The following is a 16,156-nucleotide window of genomic DNA, read 5'->3' on the forward strand; positions in this document are numbered from 1 at the left end:
TATCATGCGCTCAATCGCTGGATGAAAGACTGCACCACAACATCAGTTATTCAAAATCAAATCGAGAGAATGATGGGGGTCCGAAAGACATACCGGAAAGAATTGCCGGAACCCCTTCAAGTCCAGCCGGCTCAAAGCACCCACAAACTCTTCAATCAACTCTGCACCCATACCCATGCCAGGCAGTTCACGGTCGCGGAGATATGTAAGGTACTCCAGGCCTGTTTTGGCATATATCGTACGCTGTAACCCGCCCGCTTCGGCAAGAACCTGCTTGGCCTGCGCATCCTTGGAGTTGAAAGAAGGTGTGGACGGCAGCGCCCAGCATAATGGGGAGAATCTTGTGATCATGAACTGGCCAAAACCGGGCAGCGGAGCCTGCGCTGGAGGGACCCCGTTGGAAGCTTCCGCGATCACATCGGGACCGCCCCACGAGCTGCTCATCTTCGAGAGAACAGAGAAGGCCATCTTCGCAGTTGTAAAGTCATCAATATCTTTGGAGAAATGCTCGATAGTGGAGATGACGGTCTCAAAAATGGGTTGATTTCCTGGGACTGGGTTAGCTTATACTAGGAACAAGCACCGACTGCTGGTGATAAGGACTCACTTTCACTGATGATGACAGCGCCCAAGTCATTGTTCAGAACGGCCAGCAAGAAATTCAGGTATTCCCGTTTCAGCTCGGCCAGTTGAATCTCATCATCCGTGCCCGTTGTGGGATCGGCGATTCCGGAGAACACTCGTTGCAGGAAGGGGGTGAGTAGTGTGTCAAGGATGGAATAGATTTCGCCCTTGAATCCAAAAATAACCTGATCTAGGAGACGTAGGAACAGGGCCATCTCATCCCGCGAAGAAGTCTGAGTAAGAAGGCCGTCAATCCACCTTGGCAACTGTGGCAGAATTCGAGATCCCAGGACGCCGATGAGCCTCGAGAACGCAAACCGGGCAGCTGTCCGAACGTTGAATGAGGTCTTCAGGGACTCCAATGCAACCAGCGTGGCTTCCGACACTTGATTGAAAGCTGCTGAGACTTCGGGTGCAGGTAGAGTAGCGGGCGTATTCGTTCCAGGCATCCAGTCTGAAAATCCGCGGGCAAGGGTTCCCAGCGCCATGATATCATGATGAATCTGCAGAATGGCTCGTTCATCCTGTGATTTCGCCGCTTCCAGGTTCTTTTCCATGTCGACGAATATAGGATTGAGCACCGCTTGCGCATAGAGGACCTGTTTATCAGGTGAAACGGTGGGAGTCGAACAGATGATACCGACAGCTTCGAAAAGATACAGCTGGCTGTTAAAGATGGCGTCGGCTGATTCGTGGTCCTCCGAAGACATCTCATCACCGTCAGATCCCTCCGAAGGTAGTTCGGCGCGCATAACCAGAAGATCGCCAAGGGCTTCCACAACGGTTTGCGCGACGTTACCAACGTACTGTCTGAGTTGCTTGACCAATCGCTGGAAAAGGTACCAAGAACGAGTCTTCACCTTCTTGATTGGGTGGTGAACGAGTTGAAGGAAGTTCTCCAACACACCTGGAATTAGATGGGTATGGTGATGAAAGAATGAGCTATAGCGCACGCAGATCTCCATATACTGTAATTGCGTTGCCGGATGGGTGAATGAACGAATGTCTAAAAGTTGTTAGCCCGATTATGGAGATTATTCCACTCGATGTACCTACCAGACTCGACCATTCTCAACATCATTTCGATGAGCCTTTCGGCAGCCTGGTTGTTGGGATTACTCTTGGTGTAGAGACTTCCGGCCTTGACGGCGAGATCTCCAAACAAGAACATCTCATGTAGGGCAAGGTCCAGGTCACGCCAGTCCATTTGGGAGCCCGACTGCCGTAGGTTCTCAAAGGTCGTTGCCACCATCTCTGACACAGCTTCCATGTACAGCTGTTCATTGACCGAAGCGATCATCTGCTGAAGAATACCAAGTCTCTTGCGAAGTTCTTGGAATTCTGCCTCGTCCGTCTGCTCATCTTCCTCGCCCCATGAGGAGGTCTCGTCGTATCGCATCTTGGCAATGATAGCCTTCAATATCGGAAGGAGGACCGAAGAATGCTGGGAAGCAAGGGCGGGGTTGACTTTGGCGATCCTTCTTAGATAGGTCAAGAGGTCGCTAACGCACGGAATGACCGTTGAGCAGACTTCGTCATATTCATCGGAAAAGTATCTCAGGATATGTGGCAGGAAAGCCTGGAGCAGCCCATTGGCTTTCTCCTTGCACTCAGCCGAGACGCCTTCCTGTTCCAATGCCCGTACAATATCAATGACAGTGATATTGACTAACTTGGCGACGGTTTCCGCCAGATCCGTGTCATATTTGAAGGTGAACCTATTTCCGTGCAGAGGGGGGCTATTCGAGAGTTGAGAAACAATAGTATCGAGATTCAGGAAGATAATCATGTCGATCTTGTCCTCCGGTTTCATCTTCTTGCCGATGATCTCCGTGAAGACATCAACCGCTGCATCGCGCACCTTCTCTTCTCCTTGTCTCAAATCCTCTTTCTGCGCCCGGCCCAGCTGTTGGAACAAAAGATCAAGCATTGTCTGGTTCACCACAAGACCGATATCAATCCAGCTGACCCAGCTGCCGACAGCCTTCAAGCACATCTCCACAATTACGTCGTTGCCGTCCCGCCATTCCGACAAAATCTGTTGCCATGAGCTGGTGATCTTCTGCATATCCCTCTGCCGAATGAGGTCCTTGAGCCCATTGGCCTTGTCCTGTTCATTGCGAGATCGCGAGACCAAAACATCACCAATCTCGTCGTGGATAGAGTTGATAACCCGAAGGTAGAAGATAATTCCGGATGCGTTGTCGCGCGTCGTGCTCGAGGGGCCTTTGTGGGTCAGGCTGAGGAGATCATCAAAGAATGATTCCCACCCGCTGGCGTAGAGTGCAGAAAAGAGAAAGGTAATGGTTTGGGCGATTTTGTTCTGGATGTTCGGAGGGTCGGATGCTCCTGCGTCCTGTCCGTAGACCTGCCGGAGATACGCCAATAGGCCATCCTTGACGTACGCTAGGGCCTGCAAGTCTATCAAACCGCCCTGTGCAGCGCTATTGACCACTTCCAGAGCCACGTGCCTCACGATACCCGAGCGCTGAGGAGTTTGTGTGAACAGTGAAAGGCAAACCTGCCATCCCGACGGGTCGGAGCGAAGCTGGTTCACGAATTCGAAGGCTTGCGTCTTAAGGGCTGGGTCTGCGGACGGATTCGAGGCGATTTCAATTGCATTTGCTACCTAGTTAGACAGTACAGTGTTAGGCCCATCTAGTCCGGTAGAATCATCCTTGCTCTTGGAGTACGTAGACATTGGGCAGGTTACGGAGGGGCACGCGAGGGGAAGGGTGGTGGGGTGGCCTTTTTTTTTCCATTTTCTCCCACTTTTTGTGAAGACGGACTCAAAAGCCACAGGGGGTTGGCATGAGATTGCTCACCTGCTCTTCCATCTTCGACCAGCCGGGCTACCTTCGGAGTCGTGAGGACTCTGAAAGCGAAAATAGCAGTGATTCAAGAAAAAGTGGTTTGTCGGGATCAAAATCAACGGCGGTGGAGAGTCATAGCACAGAGGAGGGTCAGTAGGCTATCGAACTATGCATAGTAGGTTTAGTTCCAGCATCAAAATAATAATACTAATAATCGGGCGGTGTTTCGAAGGGGGCTTTGCCTGTGGGCGCCTTAGCTTGTCATGAGCCCCAGTTATTATTCGGGTAAAATGGATAGGACAGAAAAATTTCTTTCAGTGGAGATTGGGCCGTCACTCACGCGAACTCTTGACTAGGACTTAATATCCTGATATGTATACAATGATAAAGTGTGACAATGAAAGGTGGGTTCAGCAGGGCGAAAGGATTAGCCTAGCTTCAGAGCTCGATGACAGTGACGTTGATGGAGGGGAAAGAAATTGAGAATTGTTGTGATGAATCATTTCTTGTGCGGACGTCAAGCTGAACGGGTGTGGCCCAGAAAGGGCAAGGGGCGACGTGCCTCGCCCAAAGTGGCCCTCGATGCCCGCACATTCAGGCACAATTGGCATCAACTGGGCAGCATCCATGAAATATCTCCTTGATATATTAATGTTTTGAACATGTTCACATGCACTAGTCTAATTCGAGTTATCTTCTCATCATGGTCATTATATATACTTCTGGTCTACTTCTTGGCCGCCTCCTGTTTCAACACCTGCTGTTCCATTTTCTTGAATCCCTCAACAGCCTTGCCGTACTTCTCGAAAACTCCCTGCTGATATCCATCTGCAATCTTTTCAATGAACTCTTCCTCTCTCCACCGTTGACCAATCAGGTCTTCGAAGGTCTGGCCGGGCTTTCTCTCAATAGCCCATACAGCCTTGTATGCTGCGCCCAAAGCACAGGCATTATCTCCAACATCCAGCTTGTAAACTCCATCACTTCCTCCCAAGATCTCTCCAGCTACCTTAGCAATAGCTTTGTTCTTCGAGCCTCCTCCAACAAGGTAGACACGACGGGGCTGGGGAGGCAGTCCATCGCCAGGGCTCTGGGTAAGACCTCGGGACCGCAAGCGAAGGGATAACATCTGGCTCTCCACGATAGCCCGCGCCTCGTCTGACGGCTTGTTCCATCCGTCTTCGGTTTCGGTCAGTGTATCACTAGCCGGATCGTAGGTGAAACGCCACTGTCCGGACCGGAGATTTGGCACGATTTCTGGTCTGGGGAAAAACAGGCCCATTTTCATGGGGTCGGATTCGGTCTTCTGGCCCATCGGGGGCGTCTCAAGCATAATCTTGTCGAAGCTTTCCCACGACTGGGATGAGCCGCTGCCCGATTTCTCATTGATAGCATCACGAACATGTTCGCGCGCAAGGCCGCCGTTCTTGTAGCAAAGCATAAACATGTAGAGTCCAGGGGTGGTGGGATGATTGAAGAAATGTGTTGCAGGGTCTGGCTTGTAGCTTGGAGTAGACATGAGGAAAGTAGTCGAAGTTCCCAGAGACACCATAGCATCAGACGGCCGCAAGGGCAGGGCAAGGATGGTGGCCGGGTTGTCGCCAGTCGAAGGAAGGATCTCACAGTCGGAGCTGAACCCATACCGCTCAACGAAATATCTATTGATCTTTCCAAGGTGTAGACCTCCATCTTCGGGGACGTCGCCTAGCTTCCGCTTGAGGTCCTCTACGCCAAATGGTCCCGCACAAAGCCCAAGGAGTTTCTCATTGTAAGCACCCTTCTTGATATCCCACAGGTTCATGCCGCAGACGTCGGAGATGTCCATGGGCGCAATGTGGCCCAAGAGCAAGGACGCAAGAAACGAAGACACAAGCGAGATTCTGGCCGTCTTTCTGTAAACCTCGGGATATTTCCTCTGCATTCGGAGAATCTGAGGACCGGTGAATCTCTGTCCAGTACCGAACAACCGTCAGCAAGCTCCAATTAAATCGAAGACATGGTACATGACCAACTTACATGATGGGCCTTGCTACCCGTCGCCTCAGCCAACTGCTCCGGACCTCCCAAGAAATCGTCAAACTCATCACACTCCTTCTGAGTACTAGCATCTTGCCAGTTCGGGCTAAAGGGGTGCGAAAAAGCTCCACTCAGCTGTTCCTCCAGGGACTTGCGCGAATCCAGCGACTTGAGGAGGCTCTCCGCATTTTCGCCCCAGTAAACGCTACCATGCTGCTGTCCCGCGCCGCTGATTCCCTTGACACGGCTAAAATCTAGTCCTTGTTTGCGCAGACCGTCCAGTACTCCGTCCAAGGCCTGCAGCCACAATGCAACGGGTGCGAAGACCTCATGCTCCGCCTCGTTGGTGAGCACGCCCTTTTTGATCGAGAACCCGTGGGAATCGGCATCGAAGTCGAATTTGGAGACGTGTACCACCTTCAGCTCTGAGTTGACCACCAGGCCTTTGAGCTGCTGTGTGGAGAGGTCGAACCCAATGTATAGAGGGCCCTGAGAAGCCATGATGTGAGTGTTGAATGACTGAGAATCTAACCCCGCGGGGAGATAAGATGACGTTGATACGGATAAGAAAGGACGGTAACAACACAGACAAAGGTAGAATGAATTGGAAGCAAAATAAGACGTATTATGGAAGAAATAAGAACAGAAGAAAATCCAAAGACAATACGAAGGTTTTAAAACGAGACTTATGGTCAATTGGCAAAAAGTCAGGTGGAAGCTGTCTCTTACCAATTTATCCCTTTCTCGGGCAAATTCAGGATAAGGAAAAGTCGGTACCTGGGGAAAATGATCTTTAACCTCCTGGTCCCCCACCAAACTTTTTTACCTTGGGTGAGATAGACCATGATTTACCAGGTAATATTTAGGTATAGGTACTTATACCCAAGAAATCCCATTTCATCCAATGACATTGCAATTTCTAGACAAACAGAATACTTCATCAGGACAATTATACCTACCTATAGATTATGATGCCGACGTGATGTAAACACCCGGGAAGCATAACTGCGGGCGGGAGCATATGAGGACAACCCCACCGCCGGGAAATTCCCCGGTTAATATCGAGATCACTCTTTCATTATCTATTTACGGTACAGAGTACAGGGACTCTTCGGGTTCTAGAATGGGGCAGGATTACGAGAGTCTAACAAAAGGCGTCTTGAAGGTAGAAATATCAATCAGATGATCATTCCACATTTTAAGAAAGGCAAAAGGATGGTTGATAAAGTTGACTGCCGGCTAATTGTATGAGAGTTTAAAGTCTCAGTCCTGCCAGTCTCTAAACTATATACTCTATGGCCCCTCTAGGGCCAGATAGGCCAACAATAAAGCATCTTTTGTAGATTGTCGATAAATCTCCTCTCTTCGAGGCCATGTTCTTGGTCCCGTTGTGCCCCGAGCTGATCTCGTCTATCCAATTCCGGAAATTCTAATCTCATCCTCAGCACACATGGACGGTCTTCCATTCGTCTTTGCCTCCGGGGTATCACATGCTCTTCGGTGGAGGTCAAGCGGAAGCGAAAAGTGCAAAGTTAACATGACGAATATGTGTCCCATTTTCAGATCTTTGTATAGGAGGAAAGATGCAAGCGCTATTGCTTAACGGGTCTTGCGTGACTCATTCTCCTTGTGTTGATGGTCGTGGGCATGCGCCTCATGCACCGCATCAATATCGCTCTCTTGCGGCTCGGGGTTACTTTGTCTGATGACTTCTGGAGCGATAAACTCCTCCGTAAAGTCCAAATGCTCCAGTTCGGAAGGGACAAATCGGATCTTGAGCCGCTTGACCCCGCGCACAGCCGCCCCGACGGCATGTCGAACGGTCTCCTCAATCTCGCGAGATCGGCTGAGTGACCAAGCCCCCGGCACCGCTAATTCAATCTCCATGAGGTAGTTTTGTCCAGATTTCATACCCTGAACGTCCCGGATCTGTATTGCGTGTGGATCTTCGAGTTTGGCAAGGATCTTGGCTGCCGCATTGCGTACAGAGTCTTTGATGTCGTCGTCAACCGTAGTATCTGCCAGTTCGAGCAGGGATGTCGCAGTATTGGCCCACCCAGCCTTAATCACCATCAGTGAAATGAGAAGGCCACCGACTGGATCAAGCCAAGACGCATCTTGAAACATGTAAGATCCGCCGATCGTGAACAGGGCGACGACGCTAGTGAGAGAGTCGATGCGGTGGTGTACGGCGTTGGACGCGAGCACAGAAGATTTGCGTTCATTTGCAATTTTCATAGCTAGAAATAGCAACGCCGCAGCGGTTAGCTGATAGCCACAGTAGCGTAGGGAGAAATTGGAACTGAGCACTCACTGGCACGGTAGAGCCATTCCTTCACGATAATTGAACCCCCTGCAAGCCATGCCGCATTGATATTCGGCCCAAGGGCCTGGACTCCGTGTGCATGCGAGTGGCCATGACCCACAACTCCGGAGTGAGCAATCGCCTCCGCAGCCTCGGGAAAGAACTGATCCAGTAGAACTTGTCCTGAATTCAGGCCCATAAACACACCCCCACAAAGCAGGAGTCCGCTCACACCCAGTGCACCGATGCTTTCAATTTTCCCGTAACCGTTGGGAAATCTCTCTGTAGGGGGCTTCAAAGACCACGCGACGGTTCCTAGTGTAAGAAAGTCGGATACGAGATCGGTAAGGGCATGATAGGCATCGGCAATCAAAGCTTGCGAATGGAAGACATAGCCGCCAATGAATTTCCCAATTGCCATGGCGAGGTTGGCAACCAGGCCAATCCGCGTGATTCGTACTCCAGCGTCGCTTTTGTTCGCAGAGGTGAGGTAAACATTTCCGTGATGATGATGGTGATGATGAGAATGGCCCCCATGGCCACCGTGTTCTCTGGTTTGAGTTGCCATGAGTGAAGTGGTTATGAGGTTCGGGGTAGATATTGTCGATGGTGTTAATGAAAGACGCAGAAGGGAGCGGATGCGAGCATTGGAGGAGAGGGGGCTCTTATGGCGCTGAAGGATCGTTGATGTACAAAGGACTCGCTTCAGGGGTAAGAGACGCGCGCCAGAAGTGGAAATGATACCGGACCGTCCACTGAATACGGGGCGGCGGAGGACAGAAGTTGGTGGTGTTGTTGGTGATGGACGACCGGCCCTACACCGCAGGGGCTGCGTCAGCGGCATCAGGGCGACGCACGTACTCCCCGGAGAGTTAAGTTTAACTGTTTTAAGGCACGCGACAAATTAGAAGTAGCAGATTAGTTGGGGGTTGATTCGAAAGCTGCGGTAGCTCAGGACACTGTGTTCTTCTTGGCTGTACCCATGTCTGGGGGGCGCGGATCTCCAAAATAATTGATGGATAATATTATCTAGTTCATGTTATTCTGTAAAGAGGTACACACAGCATCTTGGAAGGTAGAAACCGGGAAAAAGAGATTCAAGCATGGTTTTGAAGCACAGCCTCCTAGTTAGCATCCGGCTGAGCCAAAGCCGACATGTGCTGACAGGCTGACCTGACTGGCCCATCGGCCCAGTGCGGGCGGTTCTCCCTCCCGACGGCGGATCTGCCCTGGTGCATGCTGTATCTATTTACTGCTGACATGCTCGAGTAACTGAGGGGGGTAAAATATGATCGCAGATTTTACTGTCCTCGCTTCCCATAGGGGCCAAGGAATGCTTCTATATTGCTAAACCTCAGAAGCTGGACCATCGTCGTTCAATTGTAGTGACAGCGCTGATGCTCAACATCGTCATGGAAACTGAACACCAGGGGCACTATGATATCAGCCCAGTGGAGCTTGCTTGGCGGTGCTCTGCCGATATCGCCAACTCTTCTTCGAAACTGCGGATGCCAATCTGGAACAAGCAACTTCATGAAGACCAAGCATCAGTCTGGGCTTGTGAATCTGCAAGTTTCCACAACCCAGAATGCGTGCGCGTTTCCTCTCTGCCAAGAAACGTCCACGCATGTCCTGTGTCGAATTGAATGGTGTATATTCGAATGCGTAATCATCTTACGCCTCATCGGACTCTCTGCATTAGTTGGAGAGAGCTGTGGCTTGTTGGACTCCTCCGCAGACTAACTTAGGTTTTCCCTTTCTGAAACAGTGCTGAGAGTGCTTTGTGCTTTCGATGAGTTGATGATTATGTCTTACCAGTCATCTACCACGTCAGCTCAAGTCCCTCATACGGAAGCGCGCCGAGACTCGTGGAATTGAGCTTGAAGTCGCACGAAATGTTCAAGTTCGTTCCTCCACTCATATTGAAACCATTTGATAAAGTCGCAGCCAGTGAGGAGTTACGATCTGCGACTGCTTCATAATCGAAACACCTTGTTACCATAGGACTAGGCCTCAATGATCCGAGGACCAATTGTCTGAACTATTTCTGGTCTAGTACTCGCGGACTCGCCTCCATGGTCCATTAATAGGAGCGAAGTACAACTGCAATCGTACCATAGGTGGAATGAGCTTTCTCGTACGAAACGTACCTCTTCGCTTAGGTTGTAGAGAAGAACCAGCACCGAAAAGCAGACAAGGCGTTGTGAAGTCATCACATTGACCATGGTCTGCTGCTAGATTTGAACTGATATATATCTAATGCATATTATCAGGAATAAAGAGAACGATGAGTCCTCTATGCCATGATATTGTCTCTTATAGCGTGACTGGGTAAAGTAGAGACGGAGAAGGCTCGGTACTTGGATTCAAGGGGGCATCTAAATGCCAAGACAAATCAGCATGTTAGCTCAGGGGAAGAGCGCCGGGCTCATAACCCGGAGGTCCCTGGATCGAAACCAGGACATGCTATCTGATTCTTTTTTTTTCCGGCCACATAATCTTCATATCTTGCCAATCCCTTTTTCCTTTTCAGTCCGCTTCCTTTACGTCTGTTCATTCTTCACTTATTAGGAATTACTTTGATAGCCCTCAAAAATTTCAGAGACCTATCCGTTGTGTCATGACTATACTAAGGCGGATAGTAGTGTAATAAACTTTTAATCTTTGACCTTCCTGCCCATCGCTGACCTCGATCCTGAAAATAGTACAGGCATTGGGTCATACTCCGCAGGTTCTTTTCGGCAATAAGCAATTTGTAATGATCAGTGGCTTTGTCGAATAAGCCACGAGTTGCAATACGAAAATAATTTCTTCCTAGGCTTATGTAACCAAAAACTGACAACAATATTAATCCCAAGCATGTTAGCTCAGGGGAAGAGCGCCGGGCTCATAACCCGGAGGTCCCTGGATCGAAACCAGGACATGCTATTTGTTTTCTTTTTTCCCCTTCCCAGTGTAGTGCATTACTACCCCATTTTTTTTTGCCGATATATTTCTGGATAGTCTTAGCAAGGTAAAGGCTGGCGGCTCTGTCGGAATATATGCATTAAGAAATAGACTATGACCCTTTAATCATGTCCTTGCTCAGGGACACCCGCACGGTTAGCTTCATAACAATGCTCTTCGTAGACGACCCCTAAATCCCGCAAATCTTGTCTAGTGATACTCCTTCCTGAGGTCACGAAAACCTACTCACACATGCAATTACAGGAATTTGTCGTCTGACCCTCTGATCAAAGGAGGTTAGTCATGTTTCACCTAGTGGATCGGACCGAAGGTATCAAATGTTGAACACCACCAGCGCAAGTACGATCACGTCCGTATCGAGCCCCATTCATTCCATTTGAACAATATCAGCATTCTTTCCGAGGCAAGCATGACCAGCGTGGTAGAGACCATGATTGCCTAATCATACCAGCTGGAGCAGCGAGTGCCCGAAGTGTCAGTGGAACCAGCTGTCTATTGTCAGGGAGCGTAGTCCATGTAGGACCAAGGCGATTTCCTTCTCTCGTGTCATTAACTGCTCATGTTCCAAGGTTTGGTTGGTGACATCAGTCTCACGATGGATACCCTCGCGTGAACTGGTTACCATAGTAAAGCGTATAAGGACAGAAGGGAATCAAAAACAAAAAAGAAATCAAATAGCATGTCCTGGTTTCGATCCAGGGACCTCCGGGTTATGAGCCCGGCGCTCTTCCCCTGAGCTAACATGCTTGGGATTGATGAAAGTAGAGAACTTAATTTCTCTTATAAACCAGAGTTAGAGAAAATGCGCAATTGCATAGAATGGGAGGGATTGTGTCGCAGTATGAATTGAGTCAATCTGTGAGGCCAGGTAATGATTGGTGTCAAGTGTAAGTTAGACTCTTCCGCTTCGTAGTATCATCTTCACCCCACGATAAATCTGACTCCCTTTTGAAGTGGCACGAAGTGATTGCCTCAGGCTAGGGCAATCCCTCGAATATTTATGTATGCGGATGTTGTCATCGGGGAACACAAGAGGGACGCCGACACTATCACAACAGCCACCTGCTTTATCGGCCAACGGATACGATCTATGAGGCGTCGGTAAATGTCAAATTTAGCAAGACTTTCTACTGGTTTCAATTCTCGACAGTATCTCAGTCCAGCCGGAACATGAACCTCACGAGCAACACTGGCATGCAGACCTTCGAAGCAGCCTCCACAGAACACAGGGTACAATCAAGAAATTTTCTTCACTCGTGAAGTCTCTCTCTTCACCCCTCCAGTCTCATAAATGATCAACTCATCGCGCTCCCACATCAACTCGACCGCAGCCCCCACGGGCCCGACCAGAGTTACGAACAGCACAGTTTTCTTTAGCAGATCGAGCCATTCAACCTTGCCATAAACAACCAGATGAGCAGTCTTATACAAACTCAAGGCCCAAACCAGCACTCCCGCGGAGCCAATCAGATAATCCCAGCGCAGGAACACATGTACACCCTCCCCGATGTCGCTCACTTGCAATGCTGGCTTTGTCCAGGGCAAGGCAATCTCGAACACCTTGAACGGATGCAAAACTGCCAACAGCCGCTTCTCAAAGATGGCGGGTACAAGCACAGTAGCCAGAGATACGATCCACGAGATGAGGTGGGTCAACGCAGCGTTGGCGAATGCAAAGGCATACACGAATCGTAGCGACCGGAGATTCGCGCGTGCACCTTCAACCGATTGATCATTGCTCACAAAGGGACTGAAGACAATGTTAATTATGGTGAGAGCAATCGCAACGTATGCAGGCCAGGGATGCCAGGATGCAATAAAGATCTGCTTCAGGTCGACGGTGACGTGCTCCGAAACGGGCAGGATCATCAGCAACGTAGGAACCATGAATCCAAGGATAAAGACCAGAGGGATGGCATTTAGAACTGCGCGAGGAATGCGGATGTTCTCAGCATTGGGCTTGCGCGCCGTGATGGAGTTGTGTAGCTGAAACGCGCAGTACAGGGGCGTGGCGAAGGCGAAGGTGAGTACCTGCGCGAGGAGGCCGAACATCGTGGGACTGGTTCTTCCTGTCAGCTTCTTCTGTCTCATAGATGTGACGGAGGATTACCGACAATGCAGCGATCGTCCAGGCATTTCCACGTCTCCAGGACTCCAGAGTCACCAAGGTCCAGGCAGCACCAAAAGTGCCAGAGAAAGCGATGGAATGCAGCGTCAGGGTAAGATTACTGCCATCCGTGGCAGGCCAGAAAAAGGTGGTCAACGCAGCTAGCACATTATCCACCTGCGTAATACACGTATAGACGGTGCGTAGGGGCTCATTGGTGCCTGGCAGTGTCTTTGCCAAGATGGCTTCCTGTGCCAGACGATTCAAGCCATTGATTTCGGCGAAGTAGAAGATGGCGTACAGCGCGAACACGCTGAGCAGGGGAAGGACTAGCTTGGCTGTCATCTTGCTCGCAATTGACGTTCTGGTACATAAGGCGACCGGCATACGAGTGAAATGTATTAGAACGCTGACATTGACATATTTATAACCGAATCTCGAGATCTCGATCTTACTTTCGGAGCTCGGTTGACGGCGGCATGGATTCACAACATATTTCCTGAATTGGCAATCCTTGCGAAATAATGTGGAGGAATAACGGATCACCAGCCAATGTTTGGTTTTCAGGTGTTCATGTCTGCCGCAGAAGATCCCCGAGTTCTATACCGAGGCAGTGAAATCGATCACAATCTCCGGTCGGAAAGGACCACGGCCAGTGCACATCGTCCTCGATTCGCACGGTGACAGATTCGCCAATTATTCGAAATGGCTCGATTAGCACTATTGTCCTAGAAGGCCATAGATGGTACCTTTGTTAGCGGCCTATGAGACTTTTCCTCCAAGCGAATTGTGCCGGTGATTTTCTCTCAAAAATAATGACATCCTTTCTTTGAGCAGCTGTCTAGATATTGGTATCTCAACACGGACAGCGTTAATCCAAGACGTTTTTGGTCTGCATCTGCTCGAAGGCCAACAGACTCGCAATATTGTCTCCGATCTGGCGTCTTCAGCATGGATGCAAGTGAATGTGCGCGCTGTGCGATCCCACTGCTGGCTTTGGAACGAGCTTAACACCGGCCAAAATTCGCGAGCGTCATAGAGAAATGACCCGTCGTGGTCTCGAGGATCGATCGGATCAGTCGCTATATCGTATCAATCGATATGAAAAAGCATGGCATATATGTGCTTTATACACCAACGGAGGCGATTCAAAAAACGGTTTCGGAATCTAGTCCGTTCTGAAAGTGGTTATACACATGAAGCGAGCTAAATGCTTCTCGAACTGTCGCGTTGAACAGATCTACCTATTTCAGCCTGAATGCAAACACTCCGGTTGATATCAGGCTATATAAAGAATTATGGCAGCATTGAATGCACTATCATTCTCATGAATGGGTTCTTTCGCAAAGAAACGATATTTCGACAATGGAGTCTTTCCCGGAACCTAACCCAGTCAAGAAACTCACCATTGCCGAATATCTTCAAATTGCCGTGACAGTTTGTTTTCGAGTGCCATGGACCGTCTTGACTACTCTCTTGCGGCGTTGGGCGCCCTGGTCTTCTTACCATCCGCCCCCGCTTAGGGAACACGTCTTCCGGCATGTCATGACCTGGTGTGTATCCATCAAAAACAATCCTTGACTGCGTCTTGTGCATCGTTGAATATTCATACGGTGTCAATTCTCTTGTAGCCTGGGAAACAATACGCCCGGATCGCTCTGGGACAACGTCGCCGATCGAACCGGCCAGAACCTACTCACCTCGAACCGCTACGGGCATCTCAAACGCCAAATCTACCAGAGCGTACGCAGAGCAGACTTCTGCGGCTTCTGGATTTGCCGTGGACTGTCAGCCGAGGCGATCCACCCCCGCGATGCGGACCTGGTGCTCTTCCACTGTCACGGCGGCGGATACGTGAGTTTCCACCCGTCTGCCGGAGCGCCAGAACATCTCTTCATGGCAGAGCTTCTTCAACGGCACGGGCTTACGGTCGCCATCTTCTCCCTGGACTACACCCTCTCCCCGGCAGCTACATTCCCGAAACAGCGCGACGAAGCGATTGCCGCCTACGACTGGATCAACAAGGAGCTAGGAGTGGACGCATCCAAGATCGTGGTGATCGGCGATTCCGCAGGGGGGCATCTAATCGTGTCTCTACTGACAGGCCTTCACCAGCGCTATCAGAGAGCCAATGATGGACACGGCGCGGATCACCATCTAGACCGACCCGCCGGAGCAATCCTAGTCAGCCCCTGGTTGAATCTACACACGTCCCATCCCCGCGCGCTGGCGCTCCACTGGGAGGAGCGGCTCTTCAAACGCTCACTAGACAAATGCTGCGAGCAGGTGATGCGGAGCGCCCCCGCCCACATCGCCGAAGTGTACAGCAACTTCGCAGTCGACGTGGCAGCGCGTGGATCCTGGAAGGAGATCCTCCCCGACCGCACGTGGGTCTCGGCCGGGGCGGAGGAGCTGGTATTCCTGTACGACATTGAGGATTTTGTGACGCATGCACGGCGTGACGGGGCGGCGATCGCGCTGGATGTGACTGCAGGCAAGAATCATACGTGGCAGTGCTCCGAGGCGCTCGGGCAACATCCGAGATTACTGGCGATGAAGCCCGGGGAGGATGACGAGGGGCTGATGACGGGGTATCGACGGATAGCGGAGGAGATTCTGAAGCTTGTCGATCGATGACTCTGTGGCTGGGATGATTATCTAGATGAAGCACGTGGCATGAAGGAATGAAAGGAGATCTGTTTCATTGGTGGGGAGGGGACGGCTCATCTGCGGAGTGATATCATTATCAGATCCAGTTTTGGATCATAACATCAATAATCTATATAAGGTCAACAACGAATGAACTTTTTTTTTTTTCGGGCAATCCAGACAGGACATCCCAAACCTCTAGTTATCTTCCCGAAGAACCAGTCCGTCATCTCTATCAAAATGCCTGCTGTTCTGGCAAGTCTCACAACTCCATCAAGCGAAAAATATCTTCTAACAGTCACGGTAACATAGATCACCCTGAAATCAAGTGCGACCGACGACCAAATCAAACAGTAAGTGTCGCTTCATACTAGCGATGCGATGCGATGCCATGCCGCTGACAACCTGACAACCAGGGTGAAAGACAACATCACCTCAAGCGGCGGCAGCATCAAGTCGGACTTTGAACTAGTCAAGGGCTTCACGTTCGTCTACCTGTCCTCAGACAGTGGATCGCACTAACAAGTTTATTCAGTGCCGAGGTTCCTGACGGGATGGTGGGCACCTTGTCGAGCCATGACCTTATTGAGAATGTGGAGGAGGACGCGAACGTGAGCACTCAGCGATAGAAGATAGACATAACTCTGTACGATATGAGATATGAGATCTAAATAC

At 50.2% G+C, this 16,156-nt stretch overlaps 6 protein-coding genes and 3 non-coding genes across 9 annotated transcripts; 4 read left to right on the forward strand and 5 right to left on the reverse strand.

Annotated features, from left to right (window-relative positions):
- Positions 1 to 2: 2 nt before the first annotated feature.
- Positions 3 to 3,461, reverse strand: ALT_6788 (Ran GTPase-binding protein LOS1; the record flags this gene model as incomplete). The annotated part of the gene is made up of 5 exons (XM_033561005.2): positions 3 to 29; positions 94 to 548; positions 608 to 1,630; positions 1,681 to 3,253; positions 3,450 to 3,461. The coding sequence occupies 5 exons, from the start codon at positions 3,459 to 3,461 to the stop codon at positions 3 to 5; spliced, it is 3,090 nt and encodes a 1,029-aa protein (XP_033416896.2).
- A 703-nt stretch (positions 3,462 to 4,164) lies between these two features.
- ALT_6789 (xylulokinase) lies at positions 4,165 to 5,954 on the reverse strand (the record flags this gene model as incomplete). Its single annotated transcript, XM_033561004.2, has 2 exons — positions 4,165 to 5,385; positions 5,454 to 5,954. 2 exons carry the CDS (start codon positions 5,952 to 5,954, stop codon positions 4,165 to 4,167), a joined length of 1,722 nt encoding a protein of 573 aa, XP_033416895.2.
- Positions 5,955 to 7,052: 1,098 nt separating this feature from the next.
- ALT_6790 (cation diffusion facilitator family transporter) lies at positions 7,053 to 8,326 on the reverse strand (the record flags this gene model as incomplete). The annotated part of the gene is made up of 2 exons (XM_033561003.2): positions 7,053 to 7,693; positions 7,768 to 8,326. 2 exons carry the CDS (start codon positions 8,324 to 8,326, stop codon positions 7,053 to 7,055), a joined length of 1,200 nt encoding a protein of 399 aa, XP_033416894.2.
- A 1,829-nt stretch (positions 8,327 to 10,155) lies between these two features.
- ALT_t126 lies at positions 10,156 to 10,227 on the forward strand. Its single transcript has one exon. It is a non-coding gene; the product is annotated as a tRNA-Met (tRNA).
- Positions 10,228 to 10,614: 387 nt separating this feature from the next.
- ALT_t127 lies at positions 10,615 to 10,686 on the forward strand. The gene has a single exon. It is a non-coding gene; the product is annotated as a tRNA-Met (tRNA).
- Positions 10,687 to 11,400: 714 nt separating this feature from the next.
- Positions 11,401 to 11,472, reverse strand: ALT_t128. The gene has a single exon. It is a non-coding gene; the product is annotated as a tRNA-Met (tRNA).
- A 489-nt stretch (positions 11,473 to 11,961) lies between these two features.
- Positions 11,962 to 13,177, reverse strand: ALT_6791 (uncharacterized protein; the record flags this gene model as incomplete). The annotated part of the gene is made up of 2 exons (XM_033561002.2): positions 11,962 to 12,784; positions 12,840 to 13,177. 2 exons carry the CDS (start codon positions 13,175 to 13,177, stop codon positions 11,962 to 11,964), a joined length of 1,161 nt encoding a protein of 386 aa, XP_033416893.2.
- Positions 13,178 to 14,197: 1,020 nt separating this feature from the next.
- ALT_6792 (alpha/beta hydrolase) lies at positions 14,198 to 15,469 on the forward strand (the record flags this gene model as incomplete). Its single annotated transcript, XM_033561001.2, has 2 exons — positions 14,198 to 14,385; positions 14,464 to 15,469. 2 exons carry the CDS (start codon positions 14,198 to 14,200, stop codon positions 15,467 to 15,469), a joined length of 1,194 nt encoding a protein of 397 aa, XP_033416892.2.
- Positions 15,470 to 15,721: 252 nt separating this feature from the next.
- Positions 15,722 to 16,110, forward strand: ALT_6793 (protease B inhibitor 2; the record flags this gene model as incomplete). Its single annotated transcript, XM_033561000.2, has 4 exons — positions 15,722 to 15,730; positions 15,794 to 15,834; positions 15,898 to 15,966; positions 16,017 to 16,110. The coding sequence occupies 4 exons, from the start codon at positions 15,722 to 15,724 to the stop codon at positions 16,108 to 16,110; spliced, it is 213 nt and encodes a 70-aa protein (XP_033416891.1).
- Positions 16,111 to 16,156: the final 46 nt, after the last annotated feature.

The sequence above is a fragment of the Aspergillus lentulus genome (assembly GCF_001445615.1).
Source record: "Aspergillus lentulus DNA, contig: Alt12, strain: IFM 54703, whole genome shotgun sequence".
NCBI lineage: Eukaryota > Fungi > Ascomycota > Eurotiomycetes > Eurotiales > Aspergillaceae > Aspergillus > Aspergillus lentulus.